The sequence below is a fragment of the Mirounga angustirostris genome, unplaced genomic scaffold, assembly GCF_029215605.1.
Source record: "Mirounga angustirostris isolate CCGP_5_RB_7025 unplaced genomic scaffold, mMirAng1.0.hap1 SCAF_7, whole genome shotgun sequence".
NCBI classification, from domain to species: domain Eukaryota; kingdom Metazoa; phylum Chordata; class Mammalia; order Carnivora; family Phocidae; genus Mirounga; species Mirounga angustirostris.
This window is the reverse complement of record NW_026991715.1, coordinates 47,096,748-47,117,302: the sequence shown is the minus strand read 5'-3', so window position 1 is coordinate 47,117,302 and position 20,555 is coordinate 47,096,748. Positions and strand designations below refer to the sequence as shown.

Here is a 20,555-nt window from a genome sequence, read left to right as displayed (position 1 = left end):
TTGAGGACACTATATTAAGTGAAAGTAGCCAAACACAAAGAATACTGTATAATTGCACTTATATGAGGTGTCTAAGGTAATCAAATTCACAGAAACAGAAAGAATGGTGGTGGGAGAAAGGGGAAAAAGGGCAGTTGTTTAATGGGTACAAAACTTAGTTCTATAAGATTAAGAAGTTCTAGACATATTGCACAACAATGTAAATATACTTAACACTATCAAACTGTACACTTTAAAAAAAATGATTAACACGGTATGTTTGTGATGTGGTTTTTCTCACACACACACACACACACACACACACACACAATCTACATGTACCATTTTGCTATACATCTTTGATGGTGATGGTATGGGACAAATGTTTATAATGTGTATGTAGCATTTACTCCCTATAATGCAATTTCCTTTGAAACTTCACACACAGAAAAATCTCTCACAAACTCAGCATTTATTAAATATATCAAGTACTGAGCATCTTAAATTATAGTTTATTAATTAGGGAGGAAGGACCAAATGTACAGACTGAGGAAAAATTAGCTATTCTGTCTTGTATTTTATCTTTGTGATCATCTGATTCATGTCGGTCTTCTCCAAGTAGACCGTAAGCTCCAATGCCTAGTTTTGTTCACCATTATATCTCCAGGGCCTAGAAAATAGTACATAAATATTTACCAGGCGAATGAATATAGTATTAAACACTTGGAGATGTGGTAACATCCAGGCCTACAATCACCAAATTCAAGTGTAACACGAGATATACCATAAAGGAGGCAGAATCAACTTTCAAAAAACTAATTTTAATCAAAACAAAATTGTTGATCATTAACAAGTTTATAAAACAGTGATTTAGTTACATAAATAAATTGATATCAGTGTATCAAATCTTAATTACTTTCAACTTCATGAGCATGTTTACATGGGTGATGAAGTACAACCTTTTTTTTTTCTTTTTACCTATTATAATAAATAAAATGGAGCGCATGAAATAGTTCTTCTAAACAAAAATACCTACAAACATACCTCTAGCATGTTCTCTAATGAAGGGAACAGGAGACACTGGACAACTTTTGCACCAAAACATAAAAATTGCTTTAAAAAGCACAAGGTTACAGAACCATCAGCTAAAGTAAAGACACTATACTGTAACCAAAGTTGGTATTTAATAATATAATGAACAGTTTGGTAGTTAGATCTCCAGTTTGGTTATTTTAAAGCATTAAGACAAGGCAAGATAGAAGGCTGCTTTTGTTTTGAGTAATTCTAGAGAAAATAAAATATATTTAAAAAAAAAAAGAAAGAAAACTGAAAAGTAGAACAGTCATACCTACACAACTTTCTGTCCTGCACAAAGTCAAAATACCTATGCAGAATAGATATATAATATATATAATGTTATTTGTGCACAAAGGTTAGCTTATTATTAGCTCACTGCAAAGGCGTAATGTATCATATGTCAATTGTTTTGGAAAACATTTTCCGTTTTGTGTCAAAAGGATATTTCTTTTAAGTTTCCTAGGCTAGGAGGCACGAACCCCAATTCCGGCATACTGTATATTCTTAATGCTAAGGCTTGCTGCTCTGGCTGTGTATTTTGTTGTCCCTCTTTATTCTAGTGCCTGTTACAAGCATGTGTGGTATAGTGGTTGTTGTTGGTGGTGTGTGTCTGGTGTCTGTGTGTATACATATATATATGTATACATAAGCTGTATAAATATATATACATATATAACCTCTCCCAATAAGCTCTCAGTCCAACCATGCAATCCAAAAGGTGGCTCTGCATAGATGCCCAGCATGAAGTTCACCGCCTGAGCCAACCCTGAAGCAAGGCGCACTTCTAGTCCTTCTGATAGGTTTTCTCTCAGTTTTTTTTGTTTTTGTTTAAAACCAAGCTACTGCAGCTTCAAGTATTTTGCATTACATAGAATATTTTTTATAAATTAGTTAATGTTATATTTTCAATATTCAGACATATACTATAATATATATACAGTACAATAAATGCTCTCATTCTTTTTTTAATTTTTTTTTTTTTTTTTGATAAATCCCTGAGAATGTATGTTGACAGTCGCTAAGTTTCCACATGCACAAGCATCGTGTGCCATGCTTCTGGACGAACAGCACTGCAAAGCCACGTGGGTCAGCCTTTTAACTATTAGTATTTCATTTTGTTGGTTTGTTTAAATATGCTGAAAATGTAAAGATGAGTTACAAAGGAGTAAAGCTGAATCCATTCGAGGTACTTATCACAGGATGGAGGTGTTTTGTTTGGTTTTTAAAGCCATTTCAATTATTTTTTTTGAGGCTGTGAACGTATACAGAAAACAGGAGAGCTATGTGGACTTTCGCCACTTGACAACATATACTCAGTGTAAACCAAACCTTTTTAACCTCTCTCTCATACAAAACCAAAAAAAAAAAAAATTATAATAAAATAAAAGGAAAGAAAAAAAAGTAAGAAAAAGGGAAAAAATTAAAAACACACAAACTTTCACAACATGACAATTTAGTCTGCAAACGCAATAGAACTATACACATATAATACCGGTGTGGCTCTGTTCTTTAAGTTAAAAAGGGTACAAAGGCAGGCTCAAGTAAAAACAAACCATCCCTCCCATTCCCACCCCCCACCCCCATTCATACAAGTTCTATCAACCAAACCTCTCCCGAACCAACATCATCAGTTTCTTTTTGCCTTTGTAGATTTGTTTCAGGTTGTCAATAAACTGTGTAAACTGGATGTGTCCATCATGCGCCATTAAGAAGGTCTCTCGGGCCTTGCTGAGGAACTCGATAAACTCACTATAATGCCGAGGACTGATGTGTGTGAGTCGCGAGTGCGTCGTGTTGATGTAGGCCCCAATTGTGGCATCCAAGAGCTGCCTCAAGGGGGCCTTGTCCAGTGACATGAGCTTACCAGAGTTCCTCCTTCCGTGAAGTCCCACCATGCCAGGAGTGGTCAGAGTGCATCTGCGCAAAATGTCTGACAGTACCGTTGCACACTTGACACTCTTGACCACCAGAGGTATTATAGCCGCAAGCTCATTTTTACCAAGCGAGTGGCTGAGCGCACAGGCCCACAAAACGTCATTAATGGCAGGGTGTGTGTCCTGATTGTAGCTCAGGTTGAGATGGGTCATGGCCAGGGTGGCCAGCTTGTAGGCCCTCATGGGGTACCCGCGGTGCTCCATGTACCGTGCTATTGTAAAGAGCTGGGTGTAGCTCATGCCAGTCGTAGCAGCGTCAAGAACAATTTGGTACGCCGTCTCAAAAGCGATGTGATCCTTTTCACACAAGGTCAGCGCGGAGAGGGCACAGTTCTGAGGGTCCTTCATGGCACACTGCAATGCAAGTGTCCGGGCACTGCTGGCCAGCTTTTCCTGCTGGTGGCAGTCCAGGTGGAGGCGGACGATGGTGCTGTTGGACATCACGGTGGTCGCAACTATACTCGTGGCCTCAGTGGGAGTAAAGAGGGTAAACCAGCTCTGCATGATGCTGTCCAGGGCATAAACACCTTCAAGGAACACAGAGAAACCCTATTACTGACGAGGAGGCTGCCCAAAGGTCTTGCCTTATGTCCACCTCATAATCAGTGCTTACATGGTTAACCAGCACAGGACATGAGCTAGGCCAGAGGATCCTGTAAGGTAATGGGCCTGGGAGCAACCTTTTAGAATAAGGTCATTATAGATTGTTATTCAGGGAAATGCCTGAAAGGAACATGAACTTCCTGTAATAAACTTCCTCGGGAGCTGGTATTTGCACTATGCTGCTTTGCCATTTCAGAAAATGGCTTTTTGCTAATGAGTTCTAGTTCACTGGGGCCTCCTGTCAGTTCCCCACTACAGAATCTGAGGCAGAGGAAACTATGACTCTCACCAAAATACAGACTTTTTATGTGGTATGTGTGTTTGTAACTTTCAAGTATACACAATACAAAATGATTTAAGACACACGAAGAAGCAGAAAAATGTGCACCATCGTCAAGAGAAAAGAGTCAACAGAAGCAGACCTACGGATGACTCAGATGTAGGAAATAACTGACAAGATCTTTATAAAAGAACCATTTTAAGTGCAGAGACCCAATACACCTGAGCCGAATAGGAAAAGCCTAACTGTGAGTGATTTAAAGAGAAGGTACGAAAATCTCAAAGAGAAGTTAGGTATATACCTTGGTACAGGGTTAGGGAAGTTGTACAGCAGTTCTTCAACTGGTATTATCTTTGTATTGCTTCACCGAAGCATCACTTCAACAATTTAATAATATAATTTTTATATTAACACCAATTTCCCTTTTTCCAAAGTAACAAACCATTTAAGATTAATAAAAGAAAAAAACAAAAATGAGTTTACAGGATCTAAAAACTGAGGAGGCAGTGTCCTCTCAGGAAGAAGTGTATACCCTTTTTTGATGCAAACAGGAAGGGAGACGGACAATTGAACCAACATTTATTTAAGGCAACCACCACTTTGTTTGTTGGCATTCCTACTGGAAATGTAGTTTTCTTTGGGACCGATTTACTGCTAGAGAGGGGAAACAGTTGGTTGACGGGTCTCACCAAATGCAGATTATGGGCAACCAGAAGGATCTTCCTATGCCTAGCTTTCACATACCTGAAAGCTGACCTACCCCACACCCAGTAATCATTTATCTGCTGGATACAATGACATATGCCCTCAGGCGATAAAGAAAAATCTCAGCACAACTAGATAGCTTCATATTATTTTCACTAAAATGGACTGAACCACTAACCCACAGTCTCAAGTTAGTTTCAAAGGTGGTTTCCAACCTACTAAGGATTAACTCTGGAACTCTTTAATATAAAATTATAAACCTGATTATCACAAAAAGTTACCAAAAGCACCTTAAGAGAGTGACAGAGCAGCAAAAAAAAGTATTTACTCAGTGACTTAATTTTAAAAGAGTCTGAAATCCCACAAATGTGATCTTTTGGAAGAAGAACAATGTGAGTGTGTATAACTAAAGGTTGAAGGCAGGGGCTAGGGAAGACCCTGTAGGTTGCTAGGAGGAGCAAGGAGCCTTGGAGAATTCAAGGTAAAAGACCGAAAACATTTTTGTATTTGTAAATGACGAGTTAAATCCGACCATGAGGTCCCTGGGAAAGCTCCCACTCCAGAGTTTACCTACCCACTTCAGTAGCACACGTTACCAGCCACCTCACCATCTCCCGCCGTCGCCAATTTAAGGTTGACAGTGTCATTCGCATAACCTATAAAGACAGGATAACAAAATGTTTCGTAAGATTAATCTACATCAATGGAAAAGGAAACAATTCATCCCAAGGCATAAACTACTAGGAATATTCCCTGCTACCAGAAGGATGGAGAGCCATATTTAGAGCCAAGTTCTGCATATCAATTTGAATTCGTTCATGGCTCCCCAGCCTAGGAGACAGAAGGCCCACATTCTACTCCAGGTGGGCTGACTGACCAGATGCAGCATCCTGGGCAAGTTGCTCAATTAATCACTTTTCTCATCTGCAAAATGAGAGAGCTAGACTGCAACATTAAGCGCAGTCCATGCCCTCTTCTCCTCCTCAGCTTTAACAAATTCCATGGTCTAGATTTTTGAGGCTTCTCATGAACGAATTCTGACTAGGAATCCTCAGTTGGCAAAGAGGTATTTTAGAATAATCATTTTAATTATCCCTTCAATCTCTGGTTGCTGTTTTTCCTGGTGATCATGAAGATAACCCCAGGTCTACGGAAAGAAATCATTTTTGGCATCATTAGTCATCTGATTTTGTTTTTCACTTTCTAATAAGATCCCCAAATAAAACTATCCATCTCTTGCTGCTTCCCCCATTCAGAACATCTGGGACATGACATGCCTAAAGCCTCAGAAAGGTGTTGTGGGATTCCTTCTTGGGTCCTAGAGAGAATAAGGCAGTGACTAAGTTCTCAGTAATCTGCCATTTATCAAAAAAAACCTGCCAGAATTCCAAATAACCAGAAAGTTCGTTAATGGGTCTTTCTGCCTATGAGGCAAATGATAAGAATAAGCCAACTAGCATCAATTTATTTTTAAAAAGAGACTTCTAAAATGTCATTGTATAGCTTAAATGCAATCCCCTATACTCTCTGCTTGTATAGTACTATATAGGGTAAGTGTACTTTCCTGTAATCTAATCCTTAAACTTTATTAATCATCATAAGGAGAATCCATAACTAAAAAAACAGATTAATCATCTATTCAGGGCATTCTATTCCCCATACTTAAGGTAATTAGATAACAATTTCTTTCACTGCTTTTAATGGTTACCAAAAAAAGCAAATGTTAAAAGAGAATTCCTTAGAAAAGTCAAAATATAAACTTTTCAGTCCCTGGTTTACATAGTAATTTTTTTTAGAAACTATAAGGAAGCAAACATCTATCTGTAAGACTAACTCAAAATGTCCTTGGTAAAACATCTAAGCAGGTCTCTGGAAAGGTGAAAACTGGACCCTGGCCCAATCACTCCTCCTTTACCGAATATTCTCAGAGTTATAAAAAGGAGCTAGAACTGCCCATCTATTATGAAAATGCAAACATCAATAAAAATTCATACTTCATCTAAAACTTTAACCCTAACAACTGATTCTTTATTATACACGATAGTTTCACTTAAGTCTCTTACTAGAGATAATCTCCTCTATTCGCTAAAGTAGAAACAGTGATGTTAAGGCTATAATTCAGAAAATGACCTTTTTTATTGAAGGACAAAAATAGGGCTTCTAAAAGTACAGTCCCTGCACCTCAAGCAGTAGTCTGGTTCGGCTGGGAATGACCGCAGCTCTGAAGCACAGTGCTCTCCTGAAATCTAACAGCTCTGTGCACTGAAGAGTCATGTGGCTGCACTAAAATATCCAAACAGAAACAACCTGAGATGGTGCCTTTATTTAGCAGTCCTTGGGGCCCCAGGAAAGACCACCAGTCACGTACCTGCAGGCCCAGTTCCAGAGACACTTTCAAAAGAGTGATGTCTGGCAAACTGTCCATGAGAGTTGCTATTTTAAATGCATCTTGGGCAAGCTTGAAGATGTGGGATGAGGAGTGAATGTTTTTCTGGATGGATTCTAATACTGTTTCCAGCCTCCGAACATCGCCTGCAACAAACAAGGGAAAACCAAACCAAACCAAACCAAACATCAAACAACCACAACACACACACACACACGCACACAGGAGGAAAAAAAGGAAACAAAACAAAACATAAAGCACAAGTTAATTTACCTGAAATGTTCACATATAGCACAAATGTTACTACAACTAAGGGTCCCAGAGTTACTGAAATGCCTATGAATCGCAGTTTCACAAAAAAGATACACCAAGACACACCCCTAGTGACTAAAAGCACGTATTAACCAGAACCAACATGAGACAGCAAAAAGCCCTCCCAGTTCCTATTACATATTTTTGGTGAATATTTCAGGGAGGAAAAAAAAAATGTAACCTAACATTTTAATCTGCTTCTGAACCTGAACCACCATTTACATGGTGTGGCAACTAAACCTAAACTCAGCCAGCACCAAGTTTAATGATGCAATTAAAAGAGGAAAATGTCAGGCTCAAGTGAGCAGCACCCATCCTACCTCATAGGCTAACATCTAAGGAAAAGGATCCCTTACATCTGGACATTGGCACCACGATTGGCAATTTGACAGAAAATATAATCCTTTAAAAAAAGAAAAAAGGCAAACTAACACAATAACCATGAGGCCTCAGGACAATCCAGTACCTTTGGCTGCAGTCAGCATGGTGGATGCCAGCTCACACTGCTGGGATTCTATGTGGCTTAGAGTGAACCAACGAGGATACCGGTTGGGAACGACTGATGCAATATGGTGTGGGCGGGTGAGGTCTCCCGTCGGAGCAGTAGATTCCAATACTAGTAACCTGTAATGAGAAGACAAGATAGTTGGTTCCTAGTTATTCCTTGTTCATCCCCTTGGCCACAGGATCTGGTAAGAAGGCAGATGAGTGGGTAGATGGTGGGAGAAACTGTTCAGGTCCTGGGTGCAGGAAGAGCTGGTACAGCTACACTCTGCTATCTGGATGCCAAAGACACCTTGTTAATTGCTCAGTACTCAAACCTAAGAGATTTCTTTTCTTTACCATCATTCAAAAATGGAACACTGAAGAGATCTGAAACACAAAACTTGATGTTCACCTACTATTAAATTTTTGAATCTTATCACACTCAATAAAAAGTAAAAGTCAACAGAAATTCAGAGGCAAGTGAATGAACATTTAAGACTGAGATTACAACAGTCAGGGAACAGTAGATAGCTGAAATGGATAAGCTAACTCATTAAAACACAAAATAAGGGGGAAGTTAAACAAAAATGGCCTCCTTTCCATAGATTCATACTTCCTGCAGAATTAGTTCTTTATTACATTAGGAATTTATAGTTAGAATATGTTGTATCAATTCTCTCAGAGATGATGAATGCAAATGATCCAAGTATTTGTCCTTTGACAGCCTTGCTTAAATCCAGTGTAATCTCTGATTTCAATCAATCTATCTTTTGATTAAGAATATGTCGACAAATAAAGAACAATTACTGAAAACAGAGCACATGCTTAGCGATCTCTTCCAAATGTAAGTACTGAAGAGATTAGCAGAGTAGCTACAACTGCAGTTATTCCTTCACAGTCATCAAAACACTGACCTCAACTCAAGTATACCAGTGTTAGGGAGTAAGAGCTAAGGACCAAGAGGAATTAACAAGGTCAGGGTGTGATGCTGGCCTTGGGGTCCCACCCAAGAGCAGTTACTGTTCAGGCAGGCCAAATGCCTCACTTTCTTTTCCTTTTATCTAAGGACAAAGAGATGTTAGCGCATTAAAGGGTGGCAAGGTAGGCAATTAAGTAATAAGAATTTTGGTGGAGTTGCTATTTAACTTTTCAAAAAACCCAGAATGTTCCTGTGTTCACCAGCAGATCTTTCCAGAGTTGCTGTAGAGGAAACTAGTCAACAGCCCTGAAAAGATGAGAAAATGAGTGCTAAAAACACCCTTTTCCAGCTCCCTCACCCTTCCCCCACTTCCAGAAAGACTAAGAAGCAAGTAAGCTACAGGTCTCTTTTCTTGCCTGTTCCCCTGGTGCCTTAAGATGCTCTAGTAGGTCACACTACCTCCCTTCCACAGCAGTCCTTTAGCAGAAGTAGTGGCAAGGAAAAGAAAAGAGGTGGAAAATAATCCCCCAGTGCCCCACTAGAATAAACAAACTGCCTTGGCAGCAACCAAGGACAAACATAAATGAGTTTCTGAGTGTTAGAAAAGCAAGCCTTTCCACCTCACAGATACCTTCCCATAAGCCAGAATCACAGAGAAACCTTATCACTTTTTACCCTTCAACTTTACAGTGGTCATAGCAATAGCATTTGGGGGCACCAAAACATTAGCATTCTTCTCTTTACAACAGGAGCAAATTCTTAAGATTTAAGAAGTATAGAGCTGAGTATCTGTCTTTGTCTGACAACTTCTATTTCAGCTTCCGAAAATGGGAATAGGCACTTACTTACAAAACTGTGCCCTAAAATACAAACCAAGGGGCATAAAGTAATTTAGTGGGTGTGGGGCACCCACTAAATATAATGAAAATAATTTCATTATTTTTACTTATGTTAGTTATTAATTTATTTGGGGGTATTTTTAAAAACAGATGAGAATTTCCCAAGGTTTCTCTGATAGGTTAATGAGATTTCATGGTGCCAAGGGAAGAATGCCAAGTTAAAGGATGTCAGCCTCAATACACACTGACACACACATAGGTACGTACGTACACACACGCACACACACCCCCACCCACTCACTCACTGCACAGAAAAGAGGCCCCCTGAAAGACATAAACTACCCTCATACAAACAAGAATTTCTTTTGAATCCACTACACTGGTTGCAGACAGAGAATCTCTGGTGAAAAGACTCTATGGGATCAAAGTATTCTCCAACACCTCAAGCTCTTGGGTGTGTACATGGTTTGTCTTTGGTGACTATAACTGGGTCTAATCTGCACTTTCACATAGGAGTGTTTTAATTTTTTAAAAAAGAAAAAAATCTCATGTTTTAAGAAAGGTGGATATGACTTTCAGGTCCTTAAGGTTTAATAGGCAACATATAAGATTAAAAAATACAATCCTGAATTCATTAAAAAATACCTAGACAAATTCATGATAAAAATATTTGGTGAATAGACTTTAAAAAGGAAAGTGAAAATAGAAAGGTCAGTGGCAGAGAACAACATTTTCTGATTATTATTATTATTGTAAAGGAGGGGCTGGAAGCAGTCAGAGTGCGGAGAGCAGGTCCTGGAAGATGCCTAACAGTGATGCCTTCAACCCTAGCCGCAGGCCCCATCTTCCCTCATCCTCCAGTTGAGCACAAAGGTGTTTTGGTGATCCTAAGGCCTTCCCGCACTAATGATGGAATGTGGGATTAAAGCAGGTGTGAACGGCTCCCTCAGTTATTACATTCAGGCAAGTATACTTATTATTTACCACTGCTTCAAAAATCTAATTTTTTCAAACAACCAACTATTTAGGAAGGTTTCAATCGGTGCTCCCTTATGATTAAACTTGGCCTAAAATTGTTCTCTAATTCCCAAATTCTAGCTTCAAGAGAAATAAGGAAAAAGCCACCAAGAGCACAAGTACGAAGCAGTCTAGGATACAATTCTTCCCTTACTGTAAAACAAAAGCCAAGCAAACCAACAAACAAACCACCACTATAACAATCCAAGAAGCATAAATAGTTTCTTTAGCTTTTCTGCTGCCTACAAGAAATATGAATGAATGAGAAGTCAGTGAACAGCCATTCTTCCCCGTGGGGAATCTGGATCGCCTCTGCCCAGCCGGGCTGTGAATACGTACCGCATCGCTCTCAGTGCAATTTTGTATGCCAATTCAGCATCATGAGGTAGGAGAGAGGTGAAGAGATACTTGGCAAATGTGTGCATTGGAACGCTCTCCCGATGGATTATTTCGCCTAAACCACTATATGGTCCGGCTGTGGGAAGAGAGCATACACATTTTACATTCCTAAAAAAGGAACTAAGACTTCTTGTAAAGTATATTTTTTAAAATTTTTATGTAAAGTTATAACATATACAAGCTAATCTAGTTCAGAATGTAATCAAAGTGACATAGTAGAAAGAAATACAATTCTTAGTCAAAAATGATTTTACAGGGTATAGTAGCCAATATTGAATTCACTTCAGAACAGTCCCCCAACTAACTGTACCACAGCTAAAATGAGAATCACAGAACTAGGGGGCAGAGCTTTTTCATATTGTAACTGCTTCAGAGAAAGAAACCCTCCAAAGCACAACATCTCACTGAATTCAAAAAACATTCTCAATGTTTAACATCTGAGCATCCAGATTTTCAAATGCACAGATGACTCTGCGGCTTAACTTTGGAATCTGCCCCTGGACTCAATCAGTCTTATGGGCACAGACAAGCCAGGTTTCCAGAAAAGAGTACTCTGCCTCACGGGAGGCATCTAAACCACAAATCCCAATACGAAGACTTTAAACACTGTTGCTTCTAATAAGCAGAAATAGATATTAATTCTCAGAAAGTGATTCATAATAAAAGAATAGTTAGTAACCCATTTGATACTCACCATAGGCAAAAGAAAAAAAAATTAAAGTAACTGGAAATCTACCACTTTGGGGGCTCTAAAAGACCAATTTCAAAAGCAAAATTACATTTAAGCTGTCAAAATTCATTTCTTAGTAAGTTATGATGGGAATGGTGGCAGAGCTAACTTCCCCTGTGTGCTCTCTGAATGCTGCCCCTAAGAAAGGCGATACCGAATTTTAAAATAAATTTTGAAAGGAAACCACAGTGGTTAGTTCAACTACTTTCCACTTAGGTACTTTGAGGTTTAGTTCCTGTAAAGTGTTTAATAAATTAGTTTCCATGTCACCTTTGGGTAACATCTGTTTCGCGATTTCTAGAATTATGAACCATGACACTGCTGCTCAAAGGACATAATACATTTGTTTTCCATGAGAAAAATCAGTCTGGCGAAGAGTTTAGAATGCAAGAAATGGCAGTTCAGAAGAAATGGTGAGAGGAGTTACTGAACTGGGCACTGGGTAGGAGCACAATACAGTCTACATCATTTCAACAGAGATTATTTTAACATTTCATTATTTTATTTTTTGTTTAGTATTTTTAATTGCTCATTATTTAAGTACTTTGAAAATCGTATTTTCATAAAATCTTATTTACCTAGGCAAACTAAAATCCATCCTATGTTTCTAATTTTACCAAATCTATTACCCTTTCTATCTTTAAGACATTTAAAAATGTTTTAGTGACCCAAAGTCTTCAAAAGTTGATATAGCATCATAGTTCTGCCTTTAGCCAAATTTTTAAATTATCATCATCATGGACTGAATGTTTATATTCCCCACCCCAATTCAAATGCTGAAGCCCCAACTACCAGTGTGACCGTACTTGGAGATAGGGCCTTTACACAGAGGTAGTGAAGGTGAAATGAGTTCACAGGGTGTGGCCCTGATCCAACAGGATTAGTGTCCTTATAAGAACAGACATCAGAGAGCTCTCTGGCTCTCTCCCCCCCTTTGCCTTGTGAGGGCACAAGGAGAAGACAGACATTTATAAGACAGGAAGAGAGGGCTCACCAGAAATTTAACTGACAAGCACTTTGACCTTGGACTTCCCAGCCTCCAGAACTGTGAGAAATTTCTATTGCTTAAGCCACCTACTCTGCAAGTATTTTGTTATGGCAGCCTGGGCAGACTAAAACACTCTTATTTTACTGAAGTTCTCATTATAGCAAATTTGTAGATTATCCATTTTCTTCATTTCTCCTCCATTTCCTTTCAGTGTTTCCCTTAAATCATCAAGTTACCTTTTCATGCTATGCAAAAACAAACAAACAAAAAACTCCAGGATGCATAATCAACACTTAATGTTATGACACCTCCCAACAAGAAAAATATTCAGTCAGGCATCACAGAATTATTTACGGATTAATAATGACTGTAATCCCTGAACTCCCAGAAATGCTTTACCAATATACCAATTGATCCAATATGCCAGTATTGTATTGTGGTCAAAAGTGATTAACACACAGCAACAATACAGGGTTACTGCTTTTTCTTTTTCAGAAAAAGTTAGCATCTTTTATTTCAGAATAGTTAGTGTCTGCTAACTACTTTGCCCCTGAAATTTCCAGAGTGTAAATACATGAAGAACTTGGTGCCCCAGTGTCGTGAACTCAATCACGGAGTGCTTATTTTCGGGAGTTTATAGAAATGGTCCCTCGGCTTCCCTTTGGACTGCTTCCTGTCCTGCACTACCCACTTTCTACAGCCCTAGCAGGACCAGGAAAGGAAAAGAGGCTGTGATGAGTCAAAAAGCACTCCATATCAGGCACAGTTTAAAAAAAAAAAAAAAAAGTTTAACGGGGAGAGATGCACTAGTCAAAAACTAAGAAAAAGTTTAAAAATATTCATGAGTAATGAACATGGAGACAGCCAAAAAGGCAAATGATAAACAGGTATCAGACACTATCAACTCTGAAAAACACACATACTCTTTCTGTCCTTCAGGATAATGGCAATCAAACGTTGGTTACTAAGAGCCAGTGAGAGCAGTAAGAGTTTGTGGCTAATGATACTGCTTATATCAAAAGGAATTATATAGGAGGAAACCAAAACAAAACAGTAATGGAAGAATGAAGATCACTTGAAATTTGCCAAGACAGGCTTTTTTTATCTTTAGAAGGAAAAAAAACGTTAAGGTGAGGGCTTCAAAAAATTAATATCAGGAATTTTACCAAAATTAAACATGATATTAAGAACATTTTCCCTTTAATTTTATTTTTTAAATAACATTTTCCCTTTAAAATGCACTTCTAAAACATACAAATGTGTAATATATTTGATGAAAATATTTTCTTTCAAAGAGATCTTTAGCTTTGGACAAATAAAAGAGGTTGTGAAATGTTATTTTCTCTAAGCCCCTTCCCCGTATTGCAGCAGTTCTGAATATAAGACGAACACACCACACTTTATTACCCTATCAATCACAGAGAATCCCACAATAATACCACCCACGTACTGAAGAGATAGAAGCGATTTTACCAATTAGGCATCACCTAAATTTGCGTAAAAGATTAGGCTATTACACTCATTACACTTACTCTTTTCCAGAAAAAAAACAAAAACAAAACACAAAACAAAACAAAACACTTTTTAAAAATAATGCCAACCAAAATTTCTTAGGCCATTCAGCTCTTGACCTTATAAAAGGAAGAAAATTAGACTTTGCCTTAGAGAGTCCATGAAACTTTAAACTTGGTGAATCTATGCCTAATGAGTTCTCTGAAATAATTAGCACAGTGGAAATTCATTCCTGCAGCCTCCAGTCCTTTGCTAACATGTGCAAATGACATACTCAAAACCCAGATGTCATGTAACAGCCATAATAATAATTCAGAGGAATGCCAACGAATTTCCATTTCATTATTTAATTGATCAAGCAAATAGGTACATGGCTACCAGCGATAACTCACTAAATATCAAACTTGCATTTATCTCAGTAATAGCACAGACGAAATAACAACAGTCCTTTTCAAAGTTTGTGACATTCAATGGGGCTCATTTCTAACAGGCTATCTTACACGACTACTTAAATCAAACGACACACATCTGAACATCTATACTTTTTGATTGAGTGGTACTACTTTTTGGATAGTAAACATTCCTATGACCATACCAATCAGAATAACTACCATACTGAACGCATTCAAGCAATACTCCCAACATAAAGAAAGCTTAGGGCCTCAATAAAATTGGCAAAACAAGTGGAAAACTTCTTTATCACACTACCTTCTAATAGGAAGACTGCTTGCTTGCGAAAAATTTTCACCAGTGTGTCATCCAATTCAATTTCCTGAAGCTTGGAAATGAGCTGCTCCTCATTCCGGCAAACCTTCTCTTGTGTGTATAGCCCATCAGGCATGATACGCTGCTGTCCCAGCCCTATCAGGGCTACTTCCACAGCTAGTGTTAAATAGGATTCCCCTTCTTCTAAGAATTTGTGTGCAGGTAGATGTTGATATTCCAGAGACTTGCACTGTCCCATATTCTCTGTAAAATGTCACAAACGAAATCAGAGTTCAGATACTACTTTGGCCTGTACTGATAAGGTGTGAGTATTTCTTTTACCCAGTACTGAAAAATGAATTATTTGAGAACTATATAATGATTTTCTAGGATCTTTTAAAACATGACCATGAATGACCAGATACGTGTGTTTTGGGGGAATGAATTTACAAACATTTTTCTCCCAGTGAAAATGAATCACCAAAAAACCCCTACAAATCTTCTAAGAAGACATCGTAAGAATACTTAAGAGTGAAAAAAGACTTTAAACAAGAGCAAAATTACATGACTACAATAGGTACCAAGTCTTTAAAGCATGGCATTAAAAAAAAAGTTTCCAAACTGTTATCACAATGTTGAAATTTAATGAGAAAGGGAGAGAACACAACATTCATAATCCAATTTCAAGGTCCTTTCTCTTGCCAAAGAGTCATCAGTTACCAAAAGAGGAATGATTCTTTGAGCATTCTCTTATCTCTGTTAAAGTATTTCCCTTAGAAATGTTAACAAAGTTTAACCAGCAAACTCCCAAGGAAAGGGAAGTCAGAGTCACACTTTCCACAGTCTTGATAGAGTTTGGGGCACCCATAACCCATGAAAGGCAAACACCACAGGAGAAATTATGGAGGTGCAATATAATTAATCCTCTGAGTTCACCCAGGCATGACAGCAGCCGAGGGACAACCCTTCCTGCCTCCCACACCTCCATCCACAGCCCATGGGCAGTCATTTTAGGGATGATGCTTAAGTCTCAAGAGGCAGCGAGAAATTTCAAAACACTGCTTTACAGGAATGTGTGATGTAAAACACTTTTGTATGTATCTAATGACATTAGATACTTCTCTTAAAGTAGACTACAACCCATTTAGGTGACAAGAAACTTCTAATGCAGGCAAATTTCTAGTTTTAAATGCTATGATACACATCTTTATTTTAAATCATGATGCTGAAAAACAGTCATAAATGCAGATAAATTCTTAGATGCAGAATCACTGGCTAGAAGAAAATAAGTATCTTTAAGGTTCTTAGAGATTTATTATTTATTTATTTGGGAGAGAGAGAGTGAGATAGAGAGAGAGCATGAGCAGGGCGGAGGGTAGAGAGAAAAGCAGACTCCCCCGCTGAGCAGGGAGCCCAATGCAGGGCTCCATCCCAGGACCCTGGGATGATGACTTGAGCCGAAGGCAGACGCTTAATTGACTGAGCCACCCAGGCGCCCAGTATCTTTAAGGTTCTTAACACATGCTGCCAACTGTCGATTCTAAGACTGTTCCCAGTTTGTAAAGGCTTCCACAAAAGCACGCTTTCCTTGCTCCCCTGCTCACTGTAAGTACTATTAAGCCCTATGGATTCATAAAACAAACTGTGACAAAAACAATGACCAATGCCACTCAGAGCTTAAGGGAGAAAAGCACATGAGAGAATGCCACCAGTGTTACCTGTAAAATCGGAGAACCCAGAGAAGTTTTCATCCTCGATTCGGCAAGCTTCCATGAGGCTGCTGAAAAGAGTTCCCACGGGGTCCAGGGGGTGTCCAACCCAGCCCTCAAGATTGGTTATCGAGGTGATGCTTTTATGGGGTAGCTCTGTGTAAGAAAAGGGAATTGAGAGATGGAAACAAGTAGAGGAAGAGAGGCTTTACCACTTAATAGTGGCATCCTAACGAATTAGTACTGAATTCAATTGGCAATTCCTCTTTAATGAAAAAAACAAAGGTACACATAATTCCCAACATGTTAAATATTTTGTGTTCATAAAGTCTATCTGTAAATCAGTATAAATGGTGCCAACTTTCCAGGACAGCCCCCAAACGTCAACTCGTGTGTCCAAGGTACTGGGTGAACATTATTACTTATACTATTAAATGATGTTGTATGAGGACAAATGAGTTCCAAATTTTCATCTGAGAAGCAAGGAACAACTCCCCTCACTTCCCCAAGAGTGGCATTAGAGAAGACTATGAAGTCCCCCTGGAATGATCACTGGCTAACTATATTAAGAAGATACCCTCAGAGTCAATGTTCACTGGGTCATCTACACTGGAGATTAGAGAGCGGTGGTAACCTGGGTCCAACCTGGACTCCCCTATGGAGATCATTAAACTACTCCCCTTGCACCTATGGAAGGCCTCATTATCATGGATCTGTATGCCATTTAAGGGAGGGCCTATAGCATTTAAGGGGAACTATAGCAGACAGAAGGTAACATATAATTTAGATGAAATGTATCCTTTTCATTTTCTTCACAGAATGGTAGTACTTTTCAAGTTCTTATGTTAAATTACAGAATCCTGAGAAAAAAGCTGTAAATATTTTAAGATATGTTCCTTGTTGTAAAGAATGCAGTATTTTACATCCAAATGTTTACTAACAATAGCTCCTTCTTAAAGGAAAATATAATGAAATCTATATACAACATAAAGTATCCAAGACAAAAACTGGCTTTTTACAAATAGCTAAAGAAACATTCCATGAATCCAGTATTCCTTTAGAAGTCTTCCGGTTTTGGACTATCAACTATCAGTACATTAAAAATAAAGAATGGCCTGGCACAAGGTATTAAAATTTATAGAAGCTGGGTCCTATATTCCTTGAAAGGGTCTTTCCCTTTGGTTTCTGTCACTGGCTTTCATACACATAACCAGTATGAAAAAAGGAACATGAGTATTACTCTCAGAACAACAAAATATATATGTTTGATGGGGGGAGGAGGGGACGTGTGTGTGTGTGTGTGTGTGTGTGTGTGGTGAAAGGAAGTGTTGTACTTACACAGATAAATCTATTACCAAGTGATGGAAACGAGAGAGAAAATTTTATAAAGTATTTCCTCTATTTTCTTTCCACACAAAAATTAGTGAAAACAACACGGAAATGAGGGAAATGAATTTTTAAAAAGGAGTACAATTTTTTTTCAGAATTAAGAACCTACATGAACTAAGAGAATGACAAATACCATATGATCTCTCTTATATGTGGAATCTAAAAAAAAAACCCAAGCTCCTAGATACAGAGAACAGACTGGTAGTTGCCAGAGGCAGGGGTGGATATGAGTGAAAGGAGTCAAAGGGGAAAAGGTACAAACTTGCACTTATACAATGAACAAATCATGGCAATGTAATGTACAGCATGACAGCTATAGTTAATACTGTGTTACATATTTGAAAGTTGCTAAGAGTAAATCTTAAAAGTTCTTGTCACAAGAAAAAAATTGTGTAACTATATATGGTGACAGATATTAACTAAACTTACTGTGGTGATCATTTTGAAATATATAAATACCGAATCATTATACCGTATACCTGAACTAATATGATTTTATGTCAATTATATCTCAGTTAACAATAACAAAACCTGACATACAATGCCAAATAGTACTGAAAATGTATAAGGCATATATTTCCTAATCTTGACCACATAACAAATAAATGTCATGAAAATCTGGAATTATAACAGCTATGAAAAACCTATTCTTTAAATATGGACAAAAAAGGGGAGGGAAAGATACAGGTATAGAGATGCAATCACAGTAATACTTAAGAATAGTCTGAAATAAGTTTTCATTGCTCACAAGATAAAAGAGAAATGGGTCCAAGAGTGGTTGCAAAGACAAAGGAGGCTAACTTAACATATATTCTAACTTACCTAAACAAACATTTTTACACTTTTCATTTCTTAGATATTGCAACATTTTTATTAAATTTATTTTAAACATTCCTAAGAAAAGTTTGTAATATGATTTTTTAATCTAATAATCATCATGACCTAGCTTTAATTTTACAGTATAAAAAATACCTCACTCTCTCTTAGCCTGGATATTATTATCCTTCATAGTTTCCAGAAGTAGGTATCTTCTGGCTATAGACTGTTTATATTTGGGAGGAGGGGGTATTTCAGAAAAATTTTCCAAAGGTCCAAGCAAGATATATTGCAAACATATGGAAATCAGTTATGTTATGAAGAACATGAAGAAATGGACAAAATAGTGATCACCAGGGATATTACATTCCAATTCCATTTAAGCTCCCCTTTTTTGGTCCAAATTTTAACTCTAAAAAATTTTCTGTCATCGTACATATGATAATGTTAGTTAACATTTATAATAAGTCTGATATAGATGGTATTAAAAGTTATAACAAAAGCTCACTTTAACCTTCAGCTTATTTCAACAACTTTTGATAAATTTTAGCTGTATCCTTGGTGTGTGTATAATCACAGAAGGATTAAAAACAAAAACATGACTCAAAAAATCCCCCAGCAACTAAAAGTATCTCTCTGAATAAGCAATAAAACTCCAGAGTGAAAAAACAAACCTAATCAAAGAAACATAAAAAGGTTTATATCTATAGGAGGAACAAGAAATGCATCGATCAATCAGAAAAAGCATATATACATTTTTTCTGGTCAGGGCCTTATGCGTGTAATAAAACTCTCCGCAATTGCTATTACTCAGTAATACTTATTTAAAATTTAAAAGATTAATAGTGAACTAAGATGAAGTGAAGTTAAATTAAAATGTGTTGTCAGTTAGGCAGCTCATCAAATGTTATTTACAGAATTTAAAAAATCCAGGAGTTTTGATCACTTAAAATAAATACCATGTCCTGAAGTACAAACTGTTACAGGTAAAAAGTTTTAGAGTGCTTACACACTGTGCCAGCTCTTTTAAGAGCTTTATAGGGATTAACTAGTTTAATTTTCTCAACAACTCTTAAGAGACAGGTCTTCTACTGAGCCCCATTCCACAGATGAGGAATCTAAATCACAAATTTCCAGTCACTGCCTAAGGTCTCCCAGCTGGGACCTATGGCTAGGATTCAAACATAGACAGTCTGGCCCCAGACCCCTCACTGTTAGAATTAAAACACACTTTCACAAAATAAGATAGTTGGTTAACTGGCATTTTCAATAATTCAGACACACTAAATAATTACTTGAACAATAAAAAAAAAAAACTATCCCCTAAAAAAATTAACTAACCCAAGAAATAAAAATCTTATCTCTTACAACATTCAACCAGGAAAAATGTGCCTAAAATTTCTCACAGATCAGCTACTAAATATTCCCAATGAGTGGTGAGTAAAGTCCTCTCCATTGCTCTAATTTTAAAAGGCATCTCTCTCAAGAGAGGACAAAATCTAGTGATGTCATCACCAAGAATCCCATTCCAATGGAAACAGACTCCTTCACATTCACCTTTTTTTTGAGTTCGGAACATTTCCAACTGTTTCTGTTGCTGTCGTCTTAACGTGTTAACAATAGCTATTGCTAATCTCAGTGCTTCTCTGGGGTACCCATGAGAACGTAATGCGTCCACTCTTGCACAAGCTGTAGGAACATGTTCTAAAACAAAAAGTTAAGGGGAGAAAGTTGCCATCGTCAGATATGTCTGTAAAAACAGCATTTAAA

At 37.7% G+C, this 20,555-nt stretch overlaps 1 protein-coding gene across 1 annotated transcript in view; it reads right to left on the bottom strand.

The window, feature by feature from the left end:
- Positions 1 to 779: 779 nt before the first annotated feature.
- The window catches only part of ZSWIM6 (zinc finger SWIM-type containing 6), a 197,911-nt gene continuing 178,135 nt past the window's right edge, over positions 780 to 20,555 (bottom strand). Inside the window, exons 7-14 of the mRNA XM_045895326.2 lie at positions 20,343 to 20,489; positions 16,590 to 16,736; positions 14,875 to 15,135; positions 10,877 to 11,012; positions 7,743 to 7,900; positions 6,947 to 7,110; positions 5,153 to 5,234; positions 780 to 3,517 (exon numbers count right to left, since the gene is read on the bottom strand). Coding sequence (XP_045751282.1) covers positions 2,655 to 3,517; positions 5,153 to 5,234; positions 6,947 to 7,110; positions 7,743 to 7,900; positions 10,877 to 11,012; positions 14,875 to 15,135; positions 16,590 to 16,736; positions 20,343 to 20,489 — 1,958 coding nt within the window. The 3' untranslated portion in view covers positions 780 to 2,654. The remainder of the gene's footprint in view (positions 3,518 to 5,152; positions 5,235 to 6,946; positions 7,111 to 7,742; positions 7,901 to 10,876; positions 11,013 to 14,874; positions 15,136 to 16,589; positions 16,737 to 20,342; positions 20,490 to 20,555) is intronic.